This window comes from Corvus cornix, chromosome 4 (genome assembly GCF_000738735.6).
Source record: "Corvus cornix cornix isolate S_Up_H32 chromosome 4, ASM73873v5, whole genome shotgun sequence".
Taxonomy (NCBI): Eukaryota; Metazoa; Chordata; class Aves; order Passeriformes; family Corvidae; genus Corvus; species Corvus cornix.
In genome coordinates this window covers 43,416,856-43,438,219 of record NC_046334.1, presented here as the reverse complement: position 1 = coordinate 43,438,219, position 21,364 = coordinate 43,416,856, and the positions used below count along the sequence as shown (strand labels likewise).

At 41.4% G+C, this 21,364-nt stretch overlaps 2 protein-coding genes across 2 annotated transcripts in view; one reads left to right on the top strand and one right to left on the bottom strand.

Moving 5' to 3' along the window:
- Window positions 1-6,839: 6,839 nt before the first annotated feature.
- On the bottom strand, window positions 6,840-11,488 carry FGF20 (fibroblast growth factor 20). Its single transcript, XM_039551196.1, has 3 exons — window positions 10,885-11,488; window positions 8,543-8,646; window positions 6,840-7,907 (listed from the first exon to the last, which is right to left on the bottom strand). Exons 1-3 carry the CDS (start codon window positions 11,408-11,410, stop codon window positions 7,662-7,664), a joined length of 876 nt encoding a protein of 291 aa, XP_039407130.1. The 5' UTR covers window positions 11,411-11,488; the 3' UTR covers window positions 6,840-7,661.
- A 5,429-nt stretch (window positions 11,489-16,917) lies between these two features.
- Window positions 16,918-21,364, top strand: part of MICU3 (mitochondrial calcium uptake family member 3) — a 54,560-nt gene continuing 50,113 nt past the window's right edge. Inside the window, exon 1 of the mRNA XM_039550581.1 lies at window positions 16,918-17,064. The gene's annotated coding sequence lies outside the window, so the exon portion shown is untranslated. The remainder of the gene's footprint in view (window positions 17,065-21,364) is intronic.

Below are 21,364 nucleotides of genomic sequence, written 5' to 3'. Positions count from 1 at the left end.
ATCATGATAGTCCCTGGCTGACAATCACACAAAAGTGAGACCAGAAAGTATATCTTAAATGTTTCAGCACTTGGATTTTCCTAACTACTCCTTTCAAGTTCTTTATGAACAACTTGTATATAGATCAAAACATGCTAATTTCATCATCACTGGCCAGCATCATAAAAGAATCGTACAAAAACATATGGGCACACTCACCAACTTTTTAAGCAATCAAATCTTTCATAGAGCTATTGAAGTTTCTTCATGAGATAAAAGTGTTTCACTGTTTTGAAACAATAGTACTTTCTTTTTAGTATGAAAACATATGAGAGTGCTGTGTGTCATTCATCATCCGCCACCTTTTCATTTGAAACACTGTCAAGGGGCTGCCTAAATATGCAAAGGTAGCAAGGGCTACTACACTGCACAGCCAAGAAGGGTTTGGGGTTTGATACTGAATGCACCAATAGCCCAAGGCAGCAAGAAAAAATATCAAAAATACATACACAGTACCTGGATATGAGATGCCTTACTTTTGCTCACTTGAGACAGTCTTTGAAAAAGCATTGCTGAGCTACAAGACATCTGTTCTCAGAGATGCTCAGGGATAGGAAATTCATCCTAAAGAGTGACCTAAAGAAGGTGAGAGCAAATAGAACAGGTTAAGGCAAACACTGCTAATAACCTAGAATTAAATAACTTGAGCTTTTTAAGGTGTATATGCCATGAAGAAAAACTACATCAACGTCTACATATTCCTTACTGTAGCTGTTGGCCCGGCACCATGACAGAATGGAGAGCACTTTACATAGTTAAGATTAGCAGACACATTCCTAGATAAAAGAATTCAATTCCTCATTACAGTCAACTTGAGAAGTTAACTGAGGTTATAAGCCACAAAACCACAACCACTATGCGAATGTGGATATCTTGAGCACAATTCTTTGTAATAAATCAAATATAATGTGGTGCTTGCAATGGTACTTGAATACAGCCATGAAAAATGTCTATCAGATGAGAACTTCATACCATATGAGACAACTTCATACTGCACGTTACAGTGTTTAGCATTCACAAGCACAAAACTCACTTCAGGAGATATTATGATTTTGGAAAAGATACCCATGGCACCATGAACTAAAAGAAAAATTGTGAGTAACTAGGTACTATGCCACACAGAGTTCAGTGTTTGCAGTTTCTACTTTATACATAAAGATAATAGCATAGAATTAAGAGGATTTACCAACCATTTGGTGACTGTTAAGTACTGGATTCTAGATTGCTGAGGAAAGTTTAGGCAAAGCAAACTTCTCATAGCAAAAATCTACTCTTTGTACAAAGAGATAAGTTTATATAGCAAGAGTAGGGATTCCTTTGGATGAATTGTAAAGAGATCAATAAGAAAAAATCCAGATATCCAGATCACTACACTGAATTACAGAGTGTAAGAACTTACCCACCCTGAGACCCATGTTCATGTCTATTGCACTTTATAGCCACTGGAATTAGAGATGGATGGAAGATCTTACAGGAATAATAAAGAAACAAACATGTCCCCCTCTCTGTCAGTCACTGAGAACAACGGAAACACTTGTAACTAATTTGAAAAGCATAGTTCATAAATATATGATAGAGTAGATATATATATTTAAAAGTTTATATTTGAGACTCAAATGTGACTTAACTAATGTGATTTAAATGGGTTCTATTTGTAAATAAGGTAACAATCCTGACTTGAAGATACCCATGAAAGTAATAAATAGTTTGTGATATTTTAAGTGAGAATAAAACATGATTCAATTTTTCTGTAATTAGACAAAATATATAAACCAGGACCTTACCACAGGAAGAGTTTTACTAAGCTCACTGTCAAAAGACTGCCTTTCTAACACTTTTACTCCTTTGCCCATAAATTGCATGTACAAGAGACTTGCTATAATAAGAGAATAACAGCAATAGCATTTTTGGATGTGTTCAAAATACAGATAGCTATTGTCACCACTGCTTTAATTCAGTATTTTCTCTTTTTCCTGCACTTCCAGAATGGTTCTAGTGTCTGATCATGTTGCAGATTAAACAGCTATTTTGGCAAGCTGCCAACCAATTTCTGTTTGAAACTTAATCTCTCTCCAACCGGCAATAGAAGTAACTGTTTGACCTCTTCCCTGTTTGGGTACTTTTTTTCTTCCTGTTTGTGCACAACTTGTTGATAAAGATGTCATGGTTAAGTATGCCCCACCTGAGGAGCTTTTACAACTTTCTGGTTTTCTGCCCATTAATCTCTGAATGTTAAGAAATCATAAAGGATTGTCAAAACTTATGCAAAGCTTTGTATCAAAAACTGACTTAAAATAAATGCCATAAACCAGATTTCCCAGATTAGCATTGTCTCAGTACACGGCAATAAATTCTGAAGTTGTTATATGCCATTACACTAACAGCAACAATTCCACCACAGTTGCTGAACATACTACTGCAAAGGAAATTGTTTTAAGAGAAATGTCTGATAAAGTGTATGTTTATGCAGATGTCCAGGAAGTGAAGAATTCCACCATCATATTTTTCAACATTTTGAAATGTTTATTTCTCTTTTCTTCCTCATAAAAGGAAATAGCCCAAAGGAGAATTGATAGAGGAGAATCCCTAGAATGTACATCTATCTTATTCTCCTCCCAGAGAAGTGGTCTCTCCCAATGTGGTAGCGTCTTATCTCATGCAGTTGCTGTTATGTTCATGTAACTTGAGTCTTCAAATGGATCCACTATAAAAAAACCCACCAAGTAATTACAGAGATTGGAACAGCAGTGAATTCAATAGTTTTTCTCACATTAAAAGTGAAAGGAGAAAATGCAGTAAAGATCTCCAAAAGGTCTCCTTACTAATAGCATCTCCATGCAGTATGGAGCAATATGAGCAAAACTTAAGCATCCTGCCACCATGTTCTCAGTATCTGACTCAGGCTTGGCCCAGTACATTAAGGCAATAGCAAAGACGTATTTATGGTTTATAAAATTGCCTTGTCTCTGTTTACTTCTTTGCTGTATGGAAAAAGTAGTAAGACAAACCTAATGATTTGCAATGGTATAACTAGAGCTGTGGCACAGTGGTACTATTAAGATCATATAAGCAGAGAATAACTAAATTACACCCATTGTTCTTAGAGCTGCTGGTAAAGGCCTAATTAAACTTCACAGGGGTACTGAAGCTAGAACAGATGCCTATGAAAAAAAGAGCAAAAAAAGCGCGTCAAGAAATGAAGGTAGCTGGAAATGAAAGCTATGATGAAAGTGTACTTGTTAAATGACTCTCCCGTGTCATCGTCAGAAAGTAAAATCTGCCCAGCCCTGAAGTGCTACCAGAGAGTGTGGCCATACCAGGGATTTCAATTTTCAGACAGAAGCAGTAAGCTGGCTGTCAGACCTGAGTATGAAAGATAACATCAATAAGCTTATGATAGAAAACTTGGAGATAGGGACAGGACCAAACTGCTTCATGCAAACACAAATGGCTCAGACCAATGAAAGGATGGTGTACCTTATAGACTAGCTGTCCACTTTTTCTGATTATATCAGCTTGTTTATTACAATATACCCATTTCCAGAGGAATTTGTGTTCTCCTATATCTGATATTATGGCTGAAAATCTTCCACAGAAGACTGTTAAGAATTCTACTTTCTGGATCGTGATCAAGTGCACAAAGATTAATGAAAGTAACAATTTCACTTCAAATATGCTCAGAAGTCAAGGTTCCTCTTGGATTTCAGAAAATCTTTTTTATGGCCAGTATGCTATTTCCAACACAACTTGGAAAACAGCAGCAAAAACCAAAATATGTGAAGAAATACAGAACTGGCATGGAGCACTCAGTTTCCAGCCAGCTCTGAGATCAACAGGCCAAATTTTACAGCTGTTGGGAGAATCCATGGGAAGCAGAAAGCAGAGCTGCAACTGCTACAGAAACTGAATTAACTGTCTTGAATGGTTCTTCCCTGGGAAAAAAAATAAATGAGGAAAGGCAGAAATATGGCAGTCAATCACACAGGAATTTATTTCAAGATGTGGCATTTTCTCTGCCTTCAGAGATTTCCTCTGAACCTTGAACACTGTCACTTCTTTCAGATTACTCCCTTCATAGTATTAGAGCAGCCCACACCTTTCAGATTTATACAGTTATGAAAATATAAGGAGCTAAACTACATCATCTATTCTACTGGTTAAACAGAACAAACCTCTCTTTCTATCCTGTTGGGCTTTTTGAAGTGGGAGTGCAAACCACACACAAAAGTATTACAGCTGGTGGGGGTGGCCGAGGCTGTGACCCAGGAAGAGATGACCGGTCCGGGGAGATGGTCCTGAAAGGAATCGCCTTCCCAAGGTCCGGTGTCTTCCTCTCAGCTGCTGGCAGAGGGGCCCTTGCAGAGGCTGTCAGCTCTTTAGTGATATCAGCTCGTGATTCCAGCTCAGCTCTGCAGGGCAGCCTCCAGGCCAAGCCAGACCAGAGAGAGAGACGAGAAGGCCCATGTGGCTGGTTCCGCACGAAGGGAGCTTTATTATGGGTCCCCTCCGGCGAAGGGAGGCCAGGGATGAGCTCTCTCTCTACAGAGGTGAATTGGTCTTCTTTTATAGGGATACAGGGGATCAGCAAGGGGACCAATGGATTACAGAGGGTCTGGGACAGACGGATGGGTTACAGAACGATCTGCATAGGGTCCCCCAAAGGATTGTGGGTCTACCTTTCCTCGCCATGACCCAAGTGGTTGCCTTTTCAGGGAGTCCTGCTGGGCAATTGCAAAATCTTTTATCTCAGCAGACATCCCTCCAGGGCAGTGGCTGGGCATATCCCACACAAAAAAACCCCCAAACTCTGACAACTAAAGCTATTAGTTTAACAACATATAAAAATTGCTCTTTTGAGGTGCTGCTTTTGTATCCACCATTCTCAAACTAGAAGAACATTAACTGCACCTGAAAATCATGATGGACAGGATGTAACAGAGAGCAAATAAATGCTGCAAGCAAAATGAAATAAGGAACCTAGATATCTTTCTTCAGTGTATTGCAAAATGGCAATACACCAGAAATAAAAGGGAGTCTGTGACAGTTTTTCAGGGCTCTGGAGGTTTTGTACAGTCATTCATCACCACTGTACCTGCTCCATTACATTTTGTTCAAGGTTTATTTGCATATATCTAAAATGGAAATGGGGCGAGCACATATCACTCTTCTTCTTCTTCACTTAGATATTGGGTATGTGTTTGGATCCAGAAGTTTCAGATGATTATTCACCATGTAGGGATACCCTCAGTTACTGTTACTGACTGCATCACACCTATAAAAAAAAATGCACAATGATAATAGCAGGATTGATTACAGCCCTTGACATCTTTAACGTACTTTTGTAGATGAACTGTAAACTGGGAATCCAAGGAGAGAGAATTCTTTCTGCTGTGGTTTAAACACTGAGTGTGCTTGCCAGAAATGCATGGGAATTATATCCTAAGCAGCAGGTACTTCTTTTTACACAATTTATATGGAATAAACTACTTTTTAAGATGTAGAGGAAGAATTTTTCTATTTAAAGAATATACTTTTGTCTTCAGCTATTGATCTATCAGTAATGGGACTCAGTGTCACCCATAAAATCATTATTTTATGGTAAACTGGAGTGCATTACAATGTTATTTTACTAAGATGTTTTCAGTGCACTGTAGATCTTCCACTCCTCATGTTTCAGAAAATTTAAATGAAACCTTTTATCTCAGTAAGTTACATATTGGTAGCCACAAAGTGCTGAAACATACTTTCGTGTATCTGTATTTCATTTCTATTTGGCAGAAAGTAAAATGATTTTGTCAACAGTACATCAGTAACCTATGCTCATCCACTTCACTATAGATTGGAAGAAGTTCTGATGCAGTGAAGCTTCTAGCAAGCGTGCTATATACTGGGAAACGCTCTTCATTGATACCTTGATTTTATATAAATGATGCCTGTGCAGTACTTGAACCATATACAATTGCATAAAACTGAATGCAAATGAGTTATCTTGAGCTGGAGCCCACTGGGAGCATTGGCATCTGAAACATGAGACCACCTCTGGTACACCTCTGGTGCCCTCGCCTGAACTGCCTTCCCTGCAGTTTTCCTAGGGCAGCGTTGTCCATGCAGGTGTCAATCATGTGACAGCAAGCTTCAGCAGATTTAGGCCTAAATTATAAATCTGTCATTAACACTTTGTATTCTTGCAGAGCAGACTTCCCCATCAGTTAATATTCAGATGAGTTTGTGCTTCATAACTGACAGTTCTGAATTAAATTAGTACGATCTACCTGTTTTGTGGCTGTATCTAGCACAGAGACAGCTCATCTTTGTTCTGACAGTTTTCACAGAACATCTTATGCTGAAAATAATGCCTAAATGAGGAACTAAAGTAAGAAAGGTGTCATCTTCAGCTTCTCTGTACCCAGTGGAAAAACAACCCTTGCTCACAGAAGCTTTTCATTCAGCAGTATCTGAAACCTTGTACTCTGAATTTGTTTCCCCTTAACCATATTGATAGGGAATATAATTAAAACATCTTATATAGTGATGAGACTACTACATGAAAATTTTACAGAGAATAGTTATTTGTGTGTTAGTAAAGACAGTACGAATCCTTTGGCCAAAAACCATCAAGCATGTTGTGATTTGAATCAAGATTTCAAGAGTTAATATTACTTTCTCTGTCAAGGTAACTGCAATACATTCTTCACAATTGTTGCAGGTTTGAAATGTTGCACATAGTGTGCTAAGAGACTCTCAGTTTAAAAATAACAGTAAACCAAAGAAAGTGAAGTTACTTTTAATTCCCTTTTTAAATGTGCATTTGAATTTAATACAATCTGCAAGGCACTCTCATAAGTAAAAAAAAATTAAACATTCTTTTCCAAATAAGGACAGTTACAAGGCAATGGTATGCACACAAAATATAAACTTATCTGTAACTGATAAACAATGAAACATGAATGTTCAGGTTTTGGATGCATTGCAAGGTAATGCCATTTTTGTATCATGACACTACTCAGGGTAAATATTGGCACTGTAAATGATTTCTCATTGGGGTTAGGAACTTGTATTCTCTTCATATTCCAGTAAAAAATAAACTCTTTAATAAATAAATATATAAAATAAATATATGCTATCCAGAGATGTATAAATAGGTCCATCCTGAAGAAAAGTTCCAGCTTTGACTACGATGTATCAACATCTAACGTCCATCACTAAAGTGGAGCCAGTAAAACTTCACATACAGTTCTCAGGATTTATTACTATTTTACAGTCCATTTCTTTCGATTTCTTCCAGCCATAATCTCATCCATATGATGTAGATGGTTCCTTGCTAATCTACAGGCCACAGGTCATCCAGACAGAATTGCCAGGAGTTCATTATGCTTTAAGAAGTCCCACTTCCCCCTGGTGATTGGCTACCAAACCATGCAGCAAGTCTTGAGGAGGCTGGTCCATGCTCAGCTTTAAGGCTTTGTCTCCTAAATCCAGTGGTTAGAAAACAGAGGCTTGCCTGTCACCAAGTAGGTTCTTCACATCCAGCATCCTGACCTCTGCGGTTCCTCATGCTGGCATCGCCATGAAAGCATGGCCAACAGCTCCAGTTTGCTTTTTTGCCAAAGCTGCCTCTTTCCTCAGCTGTATCCTAACACATCTTTGTACAGTTCTGGAACTCTTTCAGGATCCACAGGCCGGGGCAAGAAATGTGTGAATTTCTGGTGTCTTTTGGATCTTGCCCCATCTCTGGGAGTACCGTCTTTGTTAAGTGCTACAAAGTACCTCCGCCCTGAATCTCCGTGTTTGTACACATTGGATGAGTAAGTGTTGTACCAGTTTTCCTCAAATTGTTCCCTGAAGATGCACTCAGAAGTTAGTTTCTCCTACAGAAGGAAAGAGAAAAGAAAAATAAGTTAAGCTGTCACTAGATATTTGAAGACATGAAAAGATATGATATAAATAAACAAAATACTTTAGGCTTTGTGTAGCCTTACTGTTCATTTAAATGTCAACAAACCAAACCCAAGAAGAGTATGTAGACCTGACATACAGGAGTATATTCTGTAATTCTGACTTACAGGAATTATATTATGTAGAGTTCTGTCTTGGGGTATCTACTGTTGTAGAAATGAGAGTTGGTAGAGGGACTCTATCAACATCAGATGCAACATAACAGAGCAGGAAGGTATTTCCATATCTCACATTTTAAACTGGAATGACCACAACCGCATTCACATGACCACAACAATGTGGAGAAACAGAATATTTTATCTCAAGATGTTTTAAAGCTTGAAAGAAGAGTAGGGCTGGTATTACCCCAACAGCATTGTAAAAATCAATTCTATTTTGTTGAAGTATCTAGGGCTGTACTGTGTACTTCAAAAATACATCACATATTTCAACAGGAAAAGATGTTAGTGTTTTGAAAGCTGAGATGAACTTCTTGAAGGGTTTGCATAGTGTTAGGAAGCAAATCAAAACCTAAAGATGTACAAGCTGATATGAAAGTGGTACTTACAGAGCCATAGAGTTCTCCCTTCTCATTCATTCCAAGGTAAAGGCCACTGTCCACACCTCTAATACTGACCAGTCCCACTGCCACACTGATGAATTCAAGGATACCTGAAAAAACAAATATGGCTTTAATTAATTTTGTAACCATATAACACATAGCATCCAAAAACTCAGTTGAAAACAAGTAGAAAATGTACATATTATAGTAAATGTGGCCTAGTTTCTCTGAAATGTCAAATACTATGTGAAAATGTACACAATGATCACAGGAAAGCAGTCTGAGAAGCCTCATGTAGGAACATGAATCCTACATCATTTAACAGACTTTTTTTTTAAATGTTGAATGTGAAAGGATTTTATTCAGCACTGAGGCTAAAGCCATCACTACTCTGCTGTTGCAGTCTTTAATGATTGTACACTATTTGCTAAACTGCCTACTCAAATACTGGAAGATATGTTTGAATTGCCTGAAAATATACTTTACAACTTCTACAGAGTTATCTTAAAAAAACACATCCATTATTAGGTCATTTGAATGGAAATCAAAGTACAGATGGGAATTTTATATAACAGAATCTACCCACAGAAAAAGAAAAGTATTTGCCAGACATCTTATCTAGCCCACACCTCTTGACACAACTTGCTGTCTTTACTGCAGGCTTTTAAAGTGCATGAAATATGCTGCTTTTTTTTTGCTACTGTTTGGATTATAACATAATATTATTTATATTGCATTTGCCCAAAAATGTAATATATATTAATAAATTGTTTGAGAGATGAGGTACCATTTGAAGAGTGAATTTGGCAAAGCTAAGCCAACGTACTTAACCAATTGATATGCACAGATTACAGCACACACAAAACATGAAAGAAAGGGAACGTGTGAACTGGCTTTTTGGAAGTTGTTAACAATGTAAACAAAGCCTCAAAAAGAAGTGCCAGAATCATATCTAAGATATTGCTGTTCAGTAGCAAAACCACAAAACATTAAAAAAAACCCTGAATCTAAGGTAAGTAGTTTTAAATAGTGCAGCCGATTATGACTTTTTGTCTGCTTACTATTTATGATTTCAGGACAATTTTCACTCTCAGACAGATGGACTATCTGGACTATACACTAATTTAGAATGTTTTCAATTTTAATTGAGATTTGGCAGGTTTCTTAGTTGTATTAAACAGCAAAGAAAATAAATCCTTTACAAAGAGTAAGCATTAAAAACTGTATTACACATAAATCATCCTAGTTTTCCAGTTCATAAAGCACAGAGTCCCATAAAAGAGTTGGAGGTATTTTGTCTTTCTGATATCATTTTCAAAGCCACCCTTTTCCAAAAGCATAATAAGCAGGTGATACAACCCACGAAGAAACCACATCAGACAAACCTGCCAAGAGTTGTGGTAGAGTAAAGGTAGTACAATTCTAAAAAGCCCAGTAAATGTTAGATCTACAGTTAACTTGATTTTCCTCTTAAAGCAAGGATTTATTTCATGTTTACATGCTGTAGGAAATCTTCCTTCTGAGAAGAACTATCTGACTACTGCTCTTCTACTTCTTAAAACATCCATATGTTATAAAAGCAATTAAGAGCCATTCCAGCAGAATGTTTTGACTATGGGGAGGATGATAGGAAGCTCTTTAACCACCTTTTTACAACTGCTAAATCAATACACACCAAAACTCACATGTAGTTGACAACAGCAGGTTTGTTCGGATCTCCAGCTTCTACAGCTACTATCTAGGATTTACTCTCATATCACAGGAAACATTTACATTTTGGGGCTGTCTGCACCTCCTTTGGGTTTATTGACAGAGAAAGCTGGCTGTGAAGCATTTTAAGCATTTGATCAAAGAGGCATTTTAGGCTCCTCTGGTCCAGCTTTATATCCTGTGAAGCAAAGCAGTCTAATGCAGCCTAAGGATCAGCATGCCCAAGTTTCTGACCCTTAGTGTTTCACAGAGACTCAAGAAGCTCCGATACCAATAGCGAATACAAAAAGAATCAGTCTGACTCCCGACCATTCCCACTAAACCTATCAGTGTATGCATGTGCTTACAGACCCCCAGGACAGGCTGAGCAACGCCTATCTCCTGACTCACCTGGGATGCACAGCCCTCCCTCTCTACCCTGCCCTGGTGCAGACCCCAAGGTCTAACGCCGGAGGGTGAAGCCTTTCGGTTCTGAGGGCTCATTCACCTGCCTCAGCATCACCAGCATCCCACCTCCCTCCCAAGAGCACGACTGCTCCCGCCCAGGTACACAGAGAAGCGCTTACACACACAAACCCCCACACCCGCACACGCGTTTGGGAGCGCGCACACACGGGGGCCGTGCCGCAGCCGCCTACCGAAGAGGCTGTGGTCCTGGCGGGTGCCGCGCACGCTGCCGTCGGGCAGGATCTGCAGGTGGAAGCCGGTGCGGCAGTACAGCTGCCGCCGCCGCAGGATGCCCTGCAAGTGCGCCAGGTCCGCCGCTGCCGCCGCCGCCGGGGCGCGGCGGTCCCCCCGCTCCGCCGGGGCGCGGCGGTCCCCGAGCAGCGCCGGGCGCTCCCCGGCGGGCGGCAGCAAGAAGTGGGTACCCACGGGCTGCCCCAGGCCGTCCAGGCCGCCCAGGAAGCCGCCCACCTCGGCCAGCGGAGCCATGCGGGCGCGGGGCGAGCGGGCTAGGGCGCGGCGGCGGCGGAGAGCGGCTGCCGGCCTCTCCCGGTGGGCATGTGGGGGTGCGCGGCGGAGCCCCAAGCATGGGGAGCCGGCGGGGCCGAGCGGAGCGGAACCGAGCCGTGCCGTGCTGATCCGAGCCGGTGTGAGCCAGGCGGCGAGGTGCTGTTCATCAGCCCCGCGTGTGTGTATATATATACGGCGGTCCCCTGACATATGCTAATGAAGCCGCTGCGGGGAGGCCGCGTTTGAAATTGTAAACCGGCTCCCCCTCTGCTCGCACCTTCCTCTGATCTGCGGCGACGGCGGGGAGGGGGCTCCGGGCGCGCCCCCCGCGCGCAGCCGGGCGCGCACACGCGCGGCGGGGGCGGGGGCGCGGGCGCGGCCCCTGCGCGGAGCGGAGCGGAGCGGAGCGGGCAGCGGGGGACGGGCGGGAGCTGTCGGAGCATTACATGGACAGGTGCAAGGAGAGGCAGGAGGGAAGAAGGAGAAAGGGCGTTACCTGAGGGTTAGACCTGCCCAGACACACATGAAAGAAAAACCCAAAGATCTGACAGTTTTACTCCCTGTTTCTAAAACGCTAATAAAATGTACATGCATTACGCTTCGCTTTTATCGCTTCAACTACAAGGAGGGGAATTTCTAAAGAAATTGGCATAGTCAGGGAGGTGCTTTCCCCTCTGCAAATTCTCCCTCGCATTTAATTTATCATTAATGTGACACGAAACTGATCTATAGTATTTGGGTATTGACAGGAGGTCTTATAAACATAAATGGGCAGCCCCATCATTTGAGGTAAATATTTTCAAAACTTGCAGAGAAGAAGAAAGAAAGATTCAGAGTTGGCTCATCTAATCCATCTTCTTTGGGGTTTTTCATTAGGCTCGTAGCCAAGATCTGTAAGCATCATAAATTAGCAATATCATCTACTGAAAGATCCCTGCTGTATTTCTACAGTGTTTTGAATCAATTTGGGCCTTTGTTGTCCTGTTCCAAATGAGCATATGCACTTTCTTCATTCCCAGAGTAGAATGGTTCACACATGAAAATATATTTTGGTAGAACATATATTCAGTCATTATCACAAATGGTAAAACAACTCTACATTAAATCTAAGAGCTTGACTTTTGCCATCTTTCCTGCATTTTCTGTAAAGTCTAATGAATTTTAGGGCTTAAATGGCATGACCTATCTTAGCATCTAAGATATGCAATTCTTTGCCAATGTTAAAACATGGTATTAGAGTATAATATGTAAAGATCTTTCATAGTTAATTCTTTCAAAAGTTCAAGTGAATCAGTTGGTGGTTTAAGATTTCATTTAAACAAAAAAGGTGCAGAGAATCATGAGAGATTAGTTCTCCCGTCTTGCTTCATGGTCTTTTCAGTCACAGTCTAAATCTGAGAGATCAAATGGATTTGACTGCTTACCTTTATTTGCTATGGAGAGTATAGGGCTAATTAATTGGCAGGTGCTTTAAAGCAGGTAATGTGACACCTTTTCATCATTGCAGTCCTAAGTACTGCCCCTGTGTGCACCTGAATTATAAAAAAGGCTGCTTTAAAGCAAGTGATTTACTGTGGAGGGATTTAAAACTGAAAAAATTAATGCTAAATACAATGATCAGATAAATCACCTCAGAGGCGAGCACAAGCAGACCTGTTCTGAAGGCAGTTACAGATAGATGTTATATTATTTTACCTTTCAGATAACAGGAGTCTGTCATGTGGTGGGACCCAAAAATCCACCATAATCGAGATTTCAAAGCACATCTGTGTAAACATTATCACATCAGTGTAAAACATCAACCAATGAGCTTTCTCTTTGAAGCAAATCTACTTAATTGTAGTGCTAAATCAAAGAAATAGATCAAAGTTAAATAATCTATATGGCACCTATTTCTCAAATAGCCTGTTCACTGATTACTCAAATACACCAAAAACGTTTGAAACAAACATCAAGTATTTTTATTGACATGACTGGCAGGTCAAGATCAAACTGTTCATCACAGCTGTTAAGTTGCAGGACATGCACCAGGATGGTACAGTTAAATGGAGGAGGTATATTTTTCTAAGCCTAAAGGTGCTCCCATACAGATACTGTTCCTGGGTTCAAGCAGTACCCTCGAGTCCTACCAATGGTAGAGATATCTTCGGTTCAGATAACATCACTGTCTCCCGTGGAGAAGGGTTGGGGTTATTCTGAAGAAAAAAATAATCTTCAGCCATCACACACTGAAAGACCCTTATGGCTAAATCTTTCCTGTTATATAATGGAAACATTTAAAGTAGAGTGGACTATATAACACCGATCTTTTCCGAGTGGAGTCTTTAATGTCTGGGAACTAAACCGGTTATGCTGTTTTATAAAGTACCAGAAAAGAAACAAAAAGATAAGATTTTTTGTGTGTGTTTGCACTAGTCATGTGACAGGAAAAGATAACACTAAAGATTTTTTTGCACCTTCTGAAACTATACCATGGGAAGTTAAATAATTTTGAAGAGTGTTTTTACAAGAGTACATAATTCAACTTAAAGTATACAGTACAATCTAATCAATTCTACATATACTTCCTAGAGACGGCACTTTCAGTGTCATTGAACAAATATATATGTGGTCAAGTTTTTATTTCCATAGCAAGTAGTTAGGACTTCTGTACACAATATAGTTACTGTATATTTCCTAAGAATAGCATGTTGTCATAAGCAAAACCTAGTGGCTACCAAGGGAGTGGAGAATGTAATGGACTGCAATCTTTCATAGGTAGTCTATATATATATGGAGAGACAGATCAATCTATATATCCATAAAACTCCTGTTAGCTATAAAACTTTAGGCCCTGCAATTTATTGCACCTTTGTTAACTTTAGAACTCCCTTACAACAGTAATGTGCCAGCCATAAATTTTTAATTACATAATAAAATATTGGAAAGGAATGGTTCATGAATACATGAGGAAGCAAACACTTTGTGGAACAAAAACCACTGACTAGCACCTGAAGGGTTATGTCCACCTGGAGATACCTGTGTATCATGGCCAGTTCCAGATTCTTCCTAGATTTGGACACAAAAATATGGTTTGTTGCTTTCAGGAAGGCAAGAGGAACATGCACAAGTTACAATGAATGCCTTTCTGAGCGCTGCAAGTCTGAGTGAAAAATGGTGTATTCTTGTGCAGAATTTACTAGAAAGAAAAGAACTTTTCCAAGGCTCCATATACAAATTAGGCTATAATCTGATGATGTAAAGCCTTTACAATGCAATACATGCAGATTTTAAAAACATTGGCAGCTTTCTCTTCTGAACAGATACAGTAGCAGGCATGTATGCATGTATACATACATGTGTATTTATATTTAACTATTTAAGAATACTCAGATGAGGGAAGAGCAATGATGATTTTTTTTTTTCTGTGGGAAGGAGGTTCTACATTTCTCACACCGTCATGCTTTGTTTTATTTCTTTAATTGAAGACAGAAATTCTCAGGGCTTTTTAAGATTCATGATTTTACTGTCCATGTTTTTGTGGACACACATGAATAAACCCCTATATTTGGAGAATGGGACAGAGAAGCTATTGCAGTGAGCACACATTTACATGGCCACATCCAGTGAGAATCCACATATCAATATTCAAATGCGTCATTTGGCAGCTTTTTTATCAGTCCTGTAAGTGAATCATTGCATTAAAACAACCTTTATTTATTTAAATTACATGCTTTCTGAATCTGTGCATACAAGATGTTCAGACAGCTAATGGTTTTTGACTTGCTGCACAAATAAATTTTGCTCTTGTTCCTAAGCAAACACCTCACCAGGGGAGTTCTGCCTAAAATTAGCTGGGTGTAAGTAGTTACAGAGGTGAATTGGATTTTTGAAGTGAAAGAAATTTTAGCCTAAAAGTGTTATTGAAAAGTCAGTAAATCGTGGCTAACTAATTTCAGGAAAGCAGTGTGAACAGGGAGATAACTCATGGCTCATGACTACAGTTCAGGTGACTGATGAGCTCTTAACATGTTTATTTTGGGACACCACCCTGACCAAAAGTAGTTTCTCTTCCAGTCAAACCGAAAAGGTAGACTATTTGAAAAAGGTAATTGTATTGGTGAATGATGTCTCCTAATGAAGCAGCTAGAACTGATAAGATCCAAGAGCCACATTCTGCAAAATTTTCCAGACTGGATGCTTAGTCATGTACTTGGAAGTACTCATGTTTCAGTCATGCCAAGCGTCAGAAACTATTATTGCCTTGACTCCTAAATACTGGTCTCCATATTGGCCTTTAGTCACTCAGTACAGAGATGTAACTCAGATTTGCAGACAAGGATTTTGCCTGGGAGCCATACATGTAATGTATTTATAAAATAAAGCAGTAGATATAAAAAAATAACAAAAATAGTTTTTGACAGATGGGAGTAATGAAGTCAAGGGAATTACTTGAGAAATGAATTGGCTTACAGTATTCTCAAATATTGAAAGAAATGCAGGAAATCTATCATTCAGCCCAGATACCTGCCTTTCTGCAATAGCTCTGAGGTAACTCAACCTTGGCCACGTTTGCAGTTGCATGATCTGACAGACTGTCAGTTGACAAACATAGCCACACTTCTTTCTTGACACATATCATAACCACTGAAATGTTTCTTAGGAACTGAAAATGCATGAGAATGTCTTAAAAGGCTTTAAAACAATTTATCATTTGTGTATTTGCTGAAATCTTGTTCATTGTAATATAAAAAGCCATTAGAGATTTGGGGGGGTGGGGGGACGGCAATGATAACTGGCTGAAACTTGGGGAAAAGGTACTCATGTAAAGAAGAAAAAGACTGAGACTGTACCACTGCACAAAATGCCCTAAGGTGTGCCGTGTCTGGAAATGTTTGTATGCAGTTTATGTAAAGTTTCAAGGTAATGTAGACGGTGATGCAGGTTATACCACGCAAGAATGCCCTAACATGAAATGCCTGACACGATGTATTGCCCATCAGCACCAAGCAGGGACAAAAGACCATGCTCATCTTTCACAACTGGTCTTTTAACTAGTACTTGGTTATGCTAAGGAGGCTACCTGTCGCCAAGAGTATTTATCGGAGGAGAGGCTGCTGACACGGCACGGACATCACGGCATCGTGCGGCACACACCCCCGGGAACAAGGTCATGCACTGACGGGGTAAGGCTCTGGAGCACGATGCTGAACACGCGCGGCACCCTCCGTGCGCGCAGAACTGCAGCGAGGCCCACGCACGGCTCTGCCCCGCTCACGGCAGTTCCCACGCATCACCCTGCCGGCACTCTGGCTTGAACTGCGCGGACCCAGGTCCGTGCCGGTTCCTCGTGTTTGGTCTGGCCACCTCGCATCGCCGCTGCCGCGGCCGCGCCGCGCCGCCGGCACAGCACATCCCCCTGCCTGCCGCTGCCTGTCCCGAGGGCCGGGAGCGGCGCCCGCGGGCGGGCCGGCGGCGGCGCGGGGCGGGGCGGGAACTGCAGGGCCCGCTCGGTTCCCCACCCCTTCCCCGCTTCTCGCGAGGCTTCTGCCGGCACCGGGGGCTCGGTGCGCCGGGCGCTGGGGCGGAGCGGGGCTATGGCCGCCCTGCGCTCCCTCCTGCGGTGGCGCCGCCGCCTGGGGCCCGCGCCCGGCGCTCCGCCGGCCCGGCGGCTGTGGGGCGGCGGGGCCGGGGCGGCGGGGCCGCGGCGGTGGCGGCGGGAGCTGGGCTGGGCGGCGGCGGGGGCGGCTCTCGCCGGGTTCGCGGGGTACCGGCTGTCCGAGCGGCGGCGGGAGCCCTCCCGGGAGCCGGCAGCCGCCGAGCCGGGCGGGGCCAGGGCGCTGCTCCCCATCCCCGTGGCGGCCGCTGCCAAGGAGACGGTGACGGTAGGTGTGTGCGCGCCTCTTCGCAGGGAACCGGCTCTGCTAGGGGCGGCTCTCCGGGAGGGCGCAGAGGTGACCCTGCGTGGAGCCAGCTCCGGGCCGGGAGGCGAGGCAGGGCCCCAGCGGGAGCTGTCACCCGTCGGGAGAGACGGGCTGTCCCCGGAGCGCGGCCGCGGGCGCGCCTTGGCTGCGCGTCGCAGTGTGAACTCTGCGTTTCGCCTGTGGTGCTGTCCTAGTCGAATCCTTCTTTAATAGAAGACGCTGGTTTGCAAATGGAACAGCTCCGGGCAGCGCAAACCCTGAGTTTCGGTTTATACTCAGGACAATTATCTTTCTAATATGAAATTTCCTATAGAGTGAAAGGTTTACACTGAACTTCGTAAGAAGTGACAGTATTGAGACAAATAACGGTTCAGTTGGACTAATTCAGTGAAAACACCGGTTGAGTAACCAGGGGTAGCAAGAAACAGTTGTCGTTAACCCGGAAAATGAAGTTTGCTGTTGTAGGGATGAACTCCTGCACCACAGCCTATGTAACATATGGTAATGATAGCATTGGGGTTTTTTCATTTAAAAATGTCGAGAGCTGTGATTAGGCAGTTTGTCAGAGTGCATCTGCTAAGACTGGAAATCAGTGGTGCAAATGGCCTACTTTGTCTATACCAAGTTTATTTTATACTGTGTTTGAGAACAGGATCAACATTTTTGCAGTGGAGGCCTAATCCTTAAGTATGAATGTTGTTAGCCCTTTTGCCCTGCATCATTAGCTGAAAGGCAGATTCTGTTGGCAGCATCCTTGGTGAAGGTAAATTGAATCTAGTATTTTTGATTATTCATGGTCTTGTGTCTGGAATATGTTACTGTGGCACAGAGGACTGAATACAAACTGTTTCAGTTTTTCATAGTGTTTTGATTTGACAGAAGTTTACGCTGTTTTACTTATCCAGTCTTAATTGTCAGTTTTCTTTAAAGGGAAGTATTGCTGCTGCACCTTTGAAAAGTCAATGAATTTACTTGGATGTATGATTATGAATTTTCATGTGCATCACTATAAAAGCATTGAGGTTGAAAATTAAAGACTAAGTTTATACTTCAATTAATGTAAAACTAAAAACAATTATAAAATGTAATACCTGTGTATAACTATTTTTTGAAGACAAACACTGTCTTGAAGCCAAACAACTTTCTTCTGTGTGGAAAAGGGCTCTAATTTGGTTTTCTATTTGCATAGCAGAAAATTTGAAAGATTAACTTGAAATATGTCTGTTCAGATTGTGTGGACCAAATCCAGACTGACATCTGAGAATATTAGTTTTATGTTCCAGGTTTTTATTTTTGAATGATTGATATAACTGATTTGAAATTGCATGTGTGTGTGCTCAGGATTCCTGAAAAAATATCCTTTCAGTTGAAGCCCCCTACAAATGAGGATCAAATAGCTGTGGAATTTCTGGTCTGAGGTAGAGGGTTCATGTGCTTTTTCTATTATTGACTCTTGTCCTGCCCAATGGCTTGTGGGGAAAGACCGTAGTTTGAAACCAGAGCTGGATGGGGAACCAGCAAGAATAGTTTGACCATGAGCTCTATCTGTGATCCATTTGTAATTGCTCTCTAGATCTGTGATGAGCACCAACTCTTTCACTACAGATTTCTAAAACATTTCCAGAGATGGAAAAAAGTTGCAAATACTGTGTTCAAATTGCATTCAATGGTATTCATGGTATTCTACAATGGTATTGTATTGTAACATCCTTTATTAGAAGGCTGAATTAGTGTTGCCTGAGTGGCAGTAACTTTTTTAATTCCTAATTTTGAGTGCTGAGTTTTCAACTTTAATAGATTTTAACAGTTTAAAATGTCTGATAACTTTGAAAGTAGAAAATTCTGTCATGAAAAGTCATAAAGATGTCAGTCTTACTAGGATCAAGGTTGGAGCTCTTGGATCTACTGCAGAGTGTGTTAAGAGTAATCATTGGAGAATCATAACCTGCAGCTTCTGTATAGATGAGTTTGATGGAACTGTGATGCATGTTTTTGTAGGATATTTTTACAGTTTTATCAGGTACTGACCAGCAAAGAATGATGAGGCTCAAGTATCTCGGGATCCTCTCCAGCTGCTTTTGGTTGTTTCTTTATTCCTGATGCACAAAGTCTGGCACTGTTTTCTGGGGTTTTCTAGGTTTACCCTTACCCCACTTTCCTATTTCCCTAATTCCTCATTTCATTTCCAGTGACAGGCTGCTTTTCATTCCACCAAAGCAAATAATGCATTTTCTTTTTCCTCCCTTCGTCCAAGCCACAGTCTTCTACTTCATCCGAATATTTTCATTTGTGTGCTTCTTCCTTAGCCTTTCCTCTAGCAGCATGTTTTCCCCAAATGCTATTTACTGAGATCATTGGAAGCAGGAAGTGGTGTCTCTGCTGTCAGTATCTTAGTAAAGAGATCTACAGCAGCTGGTAGGAGCAATTACACTGAATGTTTCTTGCCTCATCCCTGGGGGACAGAATAACCACTAAAAAAGACCCCAGTACTGACTGTAAAGGCACCAGCCCTTGCAAAACCTGAAATCTTTTCCTTTAAAATGTAGACAGCTGTAATGTATGGACTTGTATAAACATAGACTTGACAGAGAGTCTTAAATTTTTTGATGTTGTGGGGGGAAATCTATCTCCTCCCATAGTTTTTGTGTTAATTTAAAAAAAAATCCATTCTGAAACATTGATGATGGATAATTTCATTTTTAAAGGTTAAGACATAGTGTGTTTATAACTGAAAACAGTATCACAGTGTAAAGTATTCAGCTATTCAGAGATTTCAGGAGTATTCAGGGTAGTTATGGCTGTCTCACCTGTAGCATTGTGGTTAACCTTGGCCAGCAGGCACCACACTTGTACCACACAGCCACTCCCTCATCTTCCGGCAGTGGGATGGGAAAGAGACTTGGAAGTGCAAAAGTGAGAAAACTTGTGGGTTGAAATAGAGACAGTTTAACAAGCAGAGTAAAAGCCACACAAGCAAAGGAAAATAAGTCATGCAAATAAAGCAAAACAAGGAATTGATTCACTGCTTCCTGTGGGCAGGCAGGTGTTCAGCCATTCCCAAGGCTCCATTACATGTAACGGTGACTTGGGAAGGCAAATACACTGAATGTGTGTGTCCATTTCCTCTTTCTTCCCCAAAGCTTTTATTACCAAGCACAATTATTGTGTGGTATGGAATCTTCCTTTGGTAAGTTGGGGTCAGCTGTCCCAGCTGCGTTCCCTCCCAGCTTCTTGTGCACCTCCAGATGACTCACTGATGGGACAATGTGAGAAGCAGGATGAGCCGTGACGCTGTGCCAGCACTGCTCAGCAATAGCTGAAACATCTCTGTGTTATCAACACTTTTGGTCACAAATCCAAAGCATAGCACCATACCAGCTGCTGTGAAGAAAGTTAACTATGCCAGCCAAAATCAGTACAATACCTAGTACTAGCTATACGTCCTTCTTACTTCTTTGGAGGAATTTTTGTAAAAGTGTAATAAGTGAAGTGGCCTTCTTGTTTCATCCAGGCAGCTCCAGTGGACAGTAGAATAGTTTTCTGATACCCCAAGCACTGAAAAATGGGTTAACCTAGTTTACCTTTTGACTATCAAAGAACAGGGTTTTTTTCTGGCAGGTCACCTGCTTCCAGATAATGTTCATATGGCCTGTGAGAGTATTTTGAGGATTGTGCTAGTCCCAGTTAATATCCCTACAGCTGACTTCAAATTCTGTCACTGAGTTGAAATAATGCTTGGCAGTAGTGAGAGAATATTTAAGTATATAAAGTTATCATATATATCTTGATAGTTGGTTGCTTTGTCCTAATTTGTCCTACTACTTTGTCTTCTAGGTTTTATGAGCCAAGAAATTTTAAGAGGGCTTTTAGATTCCAGGACTAATAGTGATGATGACACAGGTGTTGATGGGACACCTTTTTGACCGGTTCAGAAATGAGGCACATCTTTTGAGAGTAACTGGGAAAAAAAAGTGTTTGAGACTTGTAGAGAAACAGTGTGTCAAAATGGTCTGTCTGTCTGTCTCCATGTTCTATGAAATCGTTACAGTATGAAACCTGATGAGGAACAGATTTGTGAGTTTATGTACAGATGAGTAAGAAAATGCTCTTTGGTAAAAGTCAAGTAAGCTCTGAAATGTGTCACCAGCATGGGGTGTGTGGTGTGGCAGACTATTTGATCAGACAAAGATCATGTGATCAGTGCAAAAGTACATTTGCTTGACCAAGCATAACATTTGAGGTGTTCTGATGGAGAGTAAGA

Bases quoted from the DNA above. Each gene is read 5' to 3' on its own strand.
- FGF20 (XM_039551196.1), bottom strand. From the start codon at position 11,410: ATGTCAGGGGACCGCCGTATATATATACACACACGCGGGGCTGATGAA. The intron at 8,647-10,884 runs GTAGGCGGCTGC...TTGTTTTTTCAG, and splicing joins CCAGGACCACAGCCTCTTCG to GTATCCTTGAATTCATCAGT. The intron at 7,908-8,542 runs GTAAGTACCACT...TTCCTTCTGTAG, and splicing joins AGGGAGAACTCTATGGCTCT to GAGAAACTAACTTCTGAGTG.